Source organism: Ipomoea nil, unplaced genomic scaffold (genome assembly GCF_001879475.1).
Source record: "Ipomoea nil cultivar Tokyo-kokei standard unplaced genomic scaffold, Asagao_1.1 scaffold0457, whole genome shotgun sequence".
Classification (NCBI taxonomy): Eukaryota; Viridiplantae; Streptophyta; class Magnoliopsida; order Solanales; family Convolvulaceae; genus Ipomoea; species Ipomoea nil.
In genome coordinates, this window is record NW_017616885.1 from 154238 (window position 1) to 164247 (window position 10010).

The 10010-nt window shown below is 36.3% G+C and overlaps 1 protein-coding gene and 1 long non-coding RNA gene across 2 annotated transcripts; both read left to right on the forward strand.

Annotated features, from left to right (window-relative positions):
- The first annotated feature begins 2156 nt into the window (after positions 1 to 2156).
- LOC109172931 lies at positions 2157 to 4335 on the forward strand. The gene is made up of 3 exons (XR_002052817.1): positions 2157 to 2243; positions 3906 to 4142; positions 4230 to 4335. It is a non-coding gene; the product is annotated as an uncharacterized LOC109172931 (long non-coding RNA).
- A 17-nt stretch (positions 4336 to 4352) lies between these two features.
- LOC109172935 lies at positions 4353 to 7295 on the forward strand. Its single transcript, XM_019322184.1, has 8 exons — positions 4353 to 4471; positions 4553 to 4762; positions 4840 to 4932; positions 5027 to 5128; positions 5724 to 6086; positions 6247 to 6335; positions 6857 to 6880; positions 7102 to 7295. The coding sequence occupies exons 1-8, from the start codon at positions 4427 to 4429 to the stop codon at positions 7118 to 7120; spliced, it is 945 nt and encodes a 314-aa protein (XP_019177729.1). The 5' UTR covers positions 4353 to 4426; the 3' UTR covers positions 7121 to 7295.
- Positions 7296 to 10010: the final 2715 nt, after the last annotated feature.

The window sequence follows — 10010 nt, forward strand, 5'->3', positions numbered from 1 at the left end:
GAAGATGAATGATATGAAATCACGTCAATGCTACTACTCAAAGAAGATATCCAAGAAGAATTTTCGTGAAGAAAATTAATATTGGAAGAATGCATGAAATTGACTTGAAGCATCTATGGAAAGTTAGTTTTCCTTTCCGGTAAATCTTTTATCTATCACCTTATCTTTCTTTCTTGTCTTACCTTTGTGAACCCTCAACCTATCTCTAAGTCTTGTCTCTCGTTTTGTTAACCGACGGTTTTGGTGTTGAATTTCGTTGAGTCCAAGCCTATCAATCGTATCACCTTAATCTGAACCCTTGTTTTCTCTAACTTTGGTTAGTGGCGAACACCTTTGTTGCTTAAAACCTCGTTTGCAACCCATTTCTTAAGCTTTGTCATCCGTTTCGCAAGCCCACCGTTTTTGTTGTGGAACCTCGTTGGCGTCCCTTGCTTGTTTTGTTAGTAGGTTCTTTGGCAGATGTTTGTTTAGTTGTGCGTTTAGTCGTCCTCTCTTGTTTACCGTGGTTGTTAGCTTGTAGTTTGGGTAGTTGGTTTAGTTGCTTCGCCTTTTGAAGATGTAGTTCGTCGCAGTTAAGCAGAGGGAGGACAAGCTTGAGGCCAATTCTAGCCGAGGAAGATCCGACGAAGAGACCGAGGAGAGCACCGTTGAGTCGGAGAGCGAGTCGTTCTAGCTCGGTGTGGTGGTGATCTTGTTCGCCTTTCCGTAGTTGTTGTTACCGTTTGTTAGTTGTTTGTTGCTTGCCTTGTATGCCTGTTCTTGCTTGTTGTTTTGTTGGATAGTTGGTTTTGTAGTTGGTGTTTTGAGTTTGTTGTCTAGTTCTTAGTTGCTGGCTAGAAGTTGGTGTTTGTGTTGGGACTAGAGTTCGTTATGCTCAATATATCCGTTTGTTAACTTCTTTCAATCCTTGTTTTGATATACTTTCTTCCTTGCGTTGATGTCTTGTGAATCCTTTGGGTTTGACCAAAAGAGATTGTTCTTGACACTCTTGTCACATTGTTATTCCCTTTTACCATTTGTTTTAATTCGTCATACCCAAGCTTCGGGGAGATGATGTGACACCCCGAAATCTGAATTCAATTAAGGGATTAATTAAGTAATTAATCCTATTTCAAATGGTAATTTAATTCCTAAAAATCCTGAAAATTCAATAGTCGGGGACTAGTAATTGACTAGTCAACCCAAAGTCAAGGTTGTACTATAAGCTTTGTGAGTAGTTCCCTTGTTCCGATACACCTCTTCCTTTTAGTAAGGGTATTCATGACATTTCACCTTGTGTTAGTAATGCAAGCTAACCTAGTATAAGACCCTGTTAGGAATAAAGTGTAATGGTTTTGATATGCCAAATATGTATTTGTAGATCCCCCAATTTTATTTGTCAGGTCTAGTAGAGTCTAAGACCATGATCAGGAATTTATTTAAATTGGAAAACAGAAAAACAGAGGAAGATGCATGAAAATAGAAGAAGAAGATATCAAGCCTAAAATCAAGAATTTGTCTGGAGAAAATGACAAATTGAAGAAGATTATGAATGATATGAAATCACGTCAATGCTACTACTCAAAGAAGATATCCCAGACGAATTTTTGTGAAGAAAATTAATATTGGAAGAATGCATGAAATTGACTTGGAGATCAAGCATCTATGGAAAGAAAGGAGTACCACTACAACAAGCTGATTATTTAGCGACATATATTTAGCGGCGGTTATACAAAACCGCCTCTAAATGACTATTTTGAGGCGGTTTAGAAACCGCCGCTAGTTTAATATAAGAAACCTGTTAGCAAAAATAGAAATCTAAATAATTAATTTTTAACGTCAATTACTTGCGGCGGTTCATCATAACCGCCGCTAAAATATTTTTTAAAAAGGTAGTTTCTAATATAGATATATATTATATTACGGAGGATATTGAGTCAGCAACATTCAAAAGTCAAAAAATCACCCTACCCATTACCCAAACCGGCACAAATTTAGAAGAAGGGTTTTACAAAAATCAAATCTGAAATCGTCTGCTCCGACCTGTCGAAGTCTCTTCCGACCTCCACCGGACCACCATCCCCTCTAAAGTGTGTGCTCCACGGCGGTACGGCTCCACCGCAGCACTGCGTTCGGCGGTTGGCGTGTTAATCTGCTCTACCGCTACAGCCTCCAGTCCTCCTTGAGTTCAGCGGTTGGCGTCTCCTACGATCTCCGTCTCCACCGCCACTAACCTCATAAAAAGGGAATTATTCCATTATAAGGTTTGTGACTCCTGTGAATTTCTCACTGATTTTGTTCTCAAGGAGTGTGTGTGTGAATTTATGAATTTAGTTTTTGATTTTGCTTGTATTATTCTAAATGTTGTGAATTTATATCAATTATTTTTAACTTTTGAGGATTATTGTACATTTCCTTTTGAATGTTTTTTGCAATTTGATTGATTCTCTCTATTGGACTTGAATTCTTCTGCTAATTTAGGATTGTTAACAGATTAGTCTTTTGTAGAAATTGCATTCAAGGTGTTTGTCATATTGTTTTAGAGCTGAAGTTTGATTGTGTTTTGACTTATTTGTGTTTGCTACTAATGGTGAGTAGTACATGATGTTGGGACCTCCGAGTGCTATGGTTGATGCTCTAATTCTCTATCAGCCAATTAAGACTTGGTGTGGGTTGCACCCTCAAAGTCTAAGTCTTACTTAGGAAAAGCATGACCCATAGAGTGAAACTTTGACATTATATTAGATTAAACCGAGAAGGCACGTATTAATAAAAATCATAGTTGTAATATTTACCTACACGAATAATATTCCCATTCGTCCATCCTTTTAGATGTTATCATATTGTTCACTGTCCTTTAAAAACAAAATATTGTTCACTGAATATATAATTGGATGTGTAAAATGGGGTCCAGAACTACTTGATTGTTTGAAGATAGTGATTAAATAGGGAATAGGAATGAGTGAGGGAGTTCTCAACTTGACATTTGGGAGGTGGAAAAGAGCTTTTATTTTTCACCACTTTAGGGAGCTCAATGCTTTCTCTAGTCCTTTACATCATTCTTTAATTAAGTGAGGTTTCTCCCTTTATTTCTTTAATTTGTTATTAGGCATGGGTGGCAACATTACTTAGTTCAACAGCTACACTCATGGTTGAATCAAATGGCACGGTTAGGTCTCTTTCAACTTAACAAAAGATGTCGAGTCAGAGTATGTAAAATGTATTTTTATCTTAAAAGTCATAAGGAAGTGCTTAGATTATGTTTGTAATATGTGGTGAGACGAAAAATAAGAAAGGAAAAATAAATTTGAAAAAGGAAATAATGCATGTTATTCTTTCATGATTAAAATGTGTGAGGGTAGAATGAAACTAGCAAGTGTTGTGTTGGATGATAATGATTAAGCAGAATTGTCTTTCATGCATAAAGCTAATAGACTACTTTTCCCACTTCATATGTAGACATAAAATGGGTAATTATTGACTGGGTTTGGGGGCTTTTTACACGCATTTAAAGTCAATAAATTAAAAGCCAGCTGATCTGAGCTGAGCTTCACAATAGTAATGGATATAAAGTTGGAACTTACATCTCCAATCCATTTCAATTCCCTTATTGCTTTTATCACTGATATATCCTGCTAGCTTTGACTCTGATTTCACTTGAAGACATGGTTATATAACTGGTATAACTAGAATGATAGAAATGCCTGATAATGATACTTGCCTTATACTTTGCCTTAAGTGAGTATATAAACAGTCTTTGCATAAAGCACTAGTCTTTGGAAAGCTACTTCTCGTTAGGAGTGTGTATGTATAAAACACTATCAAGTTCACATGCAATTATGTTAGAAACTAGAATTGGTTATAGTGGCAAGCATAACTCATTCTATATGCTTAAAACTGAAATTTGTTTTTCATTTGATGTGTAGGTATGCCAAGATCCAAAAGGTTCATGGATAAGAGTCGGCCAATATCTCATCCGCAATCTTCTTCATCAACACACGAGCAATTGTTGAATGATGCACCACTTGAAGAACAAACCCATGATAATGAAACACCTCAAGAGCAAGCTCAAGATAATGAGACACGACAAGACCAAAATGATGAAGATTTGCCATCTTCATCTAAAAAGAGAACCAGGACTACGTGGGAAGTTGATGTGATTAGTAAGTTTACATTATTATATTTATTGATTGACATGTACAAAAAGTCTAAATAAATCAATATATTAATTTAGTTCCATTTATTGACAGATGAAGAAGGATTTGTGAAGAAGAAAAAGTTGAAAGTTAAAGAAGTTTGGACACTCCCATTTGGTGAAAAAATCATAGTCCCATTTGACAACTTTAATACACCATCCACTGACGCTACTGGATTATTTACTGGAACACTTGCAGGGTTGGCACAGGAAAGTAGCACATTTCCAATCAATTTTACTGATTGGAGATTGATGCCAAAGCAATATAAAGAAGATACCTTTTCCAAAATAATCAAGGTAACAAAATAGAATCAATTATTTGCTACATTCAAAAAATAAATGTGTAATGCTAATAATTACATTTACCATGATTTGAAGCCAAAATTTCACTTCCAAAATGATGAGATTGCAAAACATTGGACGCTTCAAAATATTGGGAGGAAATGGAAGGACTTTAAATCTAGGCTGTGGATGGAGTTCTTTGATCCTTTGTTAAATCGGGATGAACTAATTAGTAAATGTCCAATTGGAATTCATAGAGACCAATGGTCAAGTTTTGTCAACTATCGTTTGTCAGACAAATCTATGGTAATGTTTCTGATATCTGTTTGCTTATTATTTTAGTCATATTTGCCTAATATATTTCTATTTTACTCTATTATTAGGAAATGTGCAGAAAAAATGCTGAAAGTAGAAAACAACAAAAAATTGCACATACTTGTGGATCAAAGAGCTTTGCTAGGAGAAGGGCTGAGATGGTATTTCATTTTTTTTATTTTTTATTTTGCAATTAAGTAAGTTGAATGTTTATTTTTTTTTTCTTAACTACTAACAATTTAATTTTCATACAAGGAAATTGAGCTCGGGCACAATGTTAACCGCTCAGAACTATGGATTGATACTCACAAAGTAAAAAGAGGGTCATATGTTAATGAAGAATGTAGAATTATCACTGTAAGTATGTTTTAATTTATTCTCCACATGGCCCAGAACAGCCATTCGGCCTTTATCATCTAGCCTCATCCTTAAGGCCATAAAGGCTCAGCAGCCTTAGACCAGGCCCAAGGCCCATCACAAACCCAGGCTCATTCGGCCTTAGACCAATTGACATCATCTACACAAAAATCCAAGACTCGTAGGAGTCTTTTTAAACCATTTTACGCTTGGACCAGCTTCTTCATTTAAACAACACCTCCAGGGACACCAAAATCTTCATCCTAAGCCTCAAACTACCAAAGACCATTGATCCACCAAGCTTGGTGGACCAACCTTATGCCTCCCAAGATTTCCAAACCAGCCTCCTGCTTCATTCAGACGCCCATTCACTTTGGCCAAAAGCATGAAATATCCTTTTCCATGATGGAATCAACTTCATGGCACCACTCAAGCTCCACTCTATAAGCTTCACTTTAGTGGCACAACATCAAAAACTGCCCCTTCAAAGCTGTTCAAAACTGCAATGTCTATCAACAGAATCATCATCATCATCTCAGCTTCCCAATCTGCAGATTCTAGCAGTCTCAAACAAATTGATATTTGTTTAATGCAGGAAAAAATCAGAAATGAAATGGAGAAAGGCTCATCTTCTCAATCACAATCTATTTCACGAGATGACCCTCTTGGCAAAACCTTTGGAAAAGAGCACAACGGACGTGTTCGTGGGTTAGGTTTTGGACCATGCCCATCTAAGGTATTTAACAATACTTCAAGGATGGATGAGAAAGACTATGTGTCCACTTTGGAGAAAGAGTTAGCTGAAACTAAAGCTCAATTGCAAGTTCAAAGTGATAAATTGCAAGTTCAAAGTGAGATGCAAGAGGCCATGGGAGGGGCTCTTGTTGCTATTTTGGAAAGAACTTTTGGCAAAGTTCCCGAAGAATTTGCTACCTTTCTTAACAAAACATCTCAACCAGTAAGTACATACTTTTTTTTTCAAATATTGATTTTTGGCTTTCTGGAATTATTTTAAATACTTTTAACTGCTGAATACTTTGATCTCTTAATGCATATTGAGATGGTTACACTTTAGGATAGTATGTCTTAGATCTGTAATTGGTTTATTTGTAATGTAGGTACCCGATGAAGGAAGCAATCAACAATCTTCACAAGGGAGTGGAAAGCAAAATTCATCTTCTAGTCATCATGTTAATGGACAATCAGAGTATGCTGAAATTTTGTCTTCACATTTCCATATTTTATATGCTTTATTTGCTCATAATATTGCATCCAGATGCCAAAACATGACTGCCATCTTGCATAGTAAAAAGAATCTGTTTTGGGGGTGGGGAGATGAGGGTGAGAATATGAAAGTGGATTTTTAAGAGTATTTACAAATTACACTACTATCTTCTCTTATAGTTCCTTGTTCAGTTTCATTATCAAAGCACAATAAAGAATCTGAACTTGTCTCTGTATGGTATTCAGTAGGAACTTTAGGGATTTTATCTGTAGTGCATGAAATGAGGCTTTTAGTTAATCATTGGTGTTTAACTTCAAGGTGCAAGTCCTATGCAATTCTTTCACCATGGTCCATTATCATGATCTAACATACTATGCATGGAAAATACCACTTAGGAGCTTGCATTGCTGCACATGATGTTCTTTGATTTCCTTACTTCCTAATACACTCAAGATGTCTGCCACTCTGCCTCCACCAATCATTAATCGTTTTATATGATTCAGGAATCCGTGGAGTCTGAGCAGAAAGTGATCCTTGCTGTAAAACAAGGGAACATGCTACGTTTGTATGTGATCATTGTGATGGCAATTCCTTTTTTCCCCATTGAGTTAAAAAATTGACAAGAATGACCCCTCAATTGATAGAAATTGGGCAGAAATAGTCCCTCTGCTTTTGCTTTTGTTATGAATTGCTTTTGCTTTTGTTAATTTCTTTATTAATGGATTGTAAACTACATTTTGTAATGTAGGTATCAGTCTATCAGATGAAGAAAGTGGTCATCAATCTTTACCGGAGAGTGGAAATGAATTTTCATCTTAAAGAAAACGGGAAATTTGCGCATCACGTTGTGTGCAATGTTGCGTTATATTTTTCATATAACGCATAGTTTTTAGTTATAAATGATATTATTTGACAAGCATTATTTTCAATTGATTTTTTTAATATGTAGAATTGATTTTTCTTTTAATATGTGAACTTCGTTGAATATTGTTAAACTTTAGTATTTGAAAATACAAGTTACATTTGATTTTCTTCTAAATTAAATGTGTATTTATTTGTGTTTACAATGCACATATGAAAGTAGAGGTTAAGTAATTTAATGGCAATTACAAATTTTAATAGCAATCTAGATGAGAAAATACAAAAAGAAAATAAAAATATATTTTAGCGACACTTATAAAATCGCTATTAATAACTGTCGCTAAAATTTAAAATCAATATAAAATAAAAATTTAAAATAAATATTAGCGGCGGTTTTAAAACCGCCGCTAAAGTTTAAATTAATATCAAATAAATATTAACGGCGGTTTTAAAACTGCCGCTAAAGTTAAAATAAATATTAGCGGCGGTTTTAAAACCGCCACTAAAGTTAAAATAAATATTAAATGAATATTAGCGGCGGTTTGAAACCGCCGCTAATATTTAAAGTAAATATTAAGAAACTTTTAGCGGCGGTTCGCTAAATGCATTCAAAACCGCCGCAAAATAAGTTTCCCATGAATTCCCGCGGTTGTAGAAAATCACCGCTAAATGCTTCGCGACACACTATTTAGACGCGGTTGAATAACCGCCGCTAAACATACTAGTGGCGGTTTGGAACCGCCGCTAAACGCAATAAAAACCGCCGCTAAACGCCTGATTTGGTGTAGTGTACATCAAATATAATTGGAGATTTAATCAATAAGCTGTACGGATGAAGTAGATGATGCTTGATATATTATGCGAAATGGCTCAGGTTTGAAACTCACCATCAACAATTTTATAATGTAAAATTTGAGAAGCCAAATTAATTTAAAATTGGGAAGAGGTAAAGTTTGAGAAGCCAAATTAATTTAATCTGATGGAGTTGGGCGCTAGTTTAAGCTTTGGGCGCCAATTACAAGTGGAAATTGGAAAGCCAGTTTCTCTCAGGTTTCACATGGGAATCAAATTCACACTCAACAATTGCAATTGGGTGTCAATTACAAAGGAGAAATTCAAATTGGGAGGAAGTTCAGAACCAGTTTGAAGTCTGATAAGAGATGAAGATGAACTTACAGTGAAAATATTCTCACAAGGAAAAATACTAGTTTAACTAGTATGGGATTAAATTGAAGAATATTTTTAAATCCCAAAGATACAAGGACCACTTCAGAGTTGATCAGAGAAGCCATTCTACACCAAAACAGAGACCCAGATATTCCCACTCAACGTTAAACCAGAGGAATATCAGATGAAGTTTGGGAGCTCATTTACATGGAGATGAATATCCATCAAACGGCTAGCTTATCCTTTTTGACATCTTTGCAGAAGATAAGATAAGATCTCTGACAAAAAGATACAAGATTTAAAAAATGAGAGCGTCTCTTTCCAACGGATAGATTCTCATTACCAGCTATAAAATGATGAAGATATGAAGACTTGAAAATAGCGTGAAGAGCAATAGAGCAGTTGAACGAACTCATGAACAAGAAAGCAGAAAATTCGAACTCATCAAGGGGAACGAATAAAGCAATTAAGCTTGAAAAGAGCATAGAGAAAAAAATCTCATTTGGTACAGAGCATACCAAAAATCTTCAAGTGAGAAATGAGAAAAGAAAAAGAACTCAGAGAGCTTCAAGAGAAAAATATTCTGAGAGTTCTTAAACAGAGCAAAACAGAGCAAAAATATCAAGTGCTTTACTTGATATATTCAAAGAGAGAAAACACTTAGAGTTATCAAGAGAAATCATTCCAGAGTGTTTATCTTTATCAAAGAGACCTGCGCATCATTGAAGATCAACTACAGAGTCTCAGAAGTTGGAAGCAAGACAACACTTGTTTTGGAGCAAAACAAGAGAAGGGAGGAAAGTAGCACGGAGCTGTGAAATCCTGGATTGTCACACGGAGCTGTGAGATCCGAAGCAGCAGGGCACTGGGCGTGATTAGTGCGGGCTTTGTGATCAAAGCACTAGATCACGGGATACGTTTCTACCGGAGTGTGGAAGACGGGGGGAAAATAACGCGGAGTCGTGAAATCCTGGGATAGTAGCGCGGCGACGTGGAACCCGAAGCAGCAGTGTGGTGTCACTGGGCGTGATTAGTGCGAGCTTTGAGATCAAAGCACTAGATCACGGAAATTCATTGTATCTTGGAACCAAGGAGTGGTAGATATAGTGAATATCTCTTGGAGATAAGAGCAAGTGGAGTAGGAGGATTACACCACCTCTCTAACCACTATAATTGTCTTGTGTTCTTTACTGCTTTCTTTACTTACTGCTCTTTACATATTTGCTCTACACGAGATATACTGCTCACACAATCTCACACACACTTTATGTTTATTTATTTCCGCTGTGCACTATACTCTAACAATGTAGTTAAGAGTTTTGGTTTATCTCTGGCTTAGCAATTGTTGTGCTGTGCGAAAAAGTTTGAAAGTCTATTCACCCCCCCCCACCCCCCCCCCCCCCCGAGACTTTCAACTTACCTCTTTTGGGACCAACAGACCCTCATTTCTCTCCTTACACTTTCCAAATTATAGCTCTACCTTCTCTCTAAAGAGGTAGATAGCTTTTCTTCCAAGCCAAGTTGAAGCTTTGTCAAATCTTCAAGAGTTGTCTCCAAGATTCTACCATTCATACATTTGGGCATCTAGGAGGGTAAGATCTATGCACATCTTGTGTTTTTAGTGTTTTC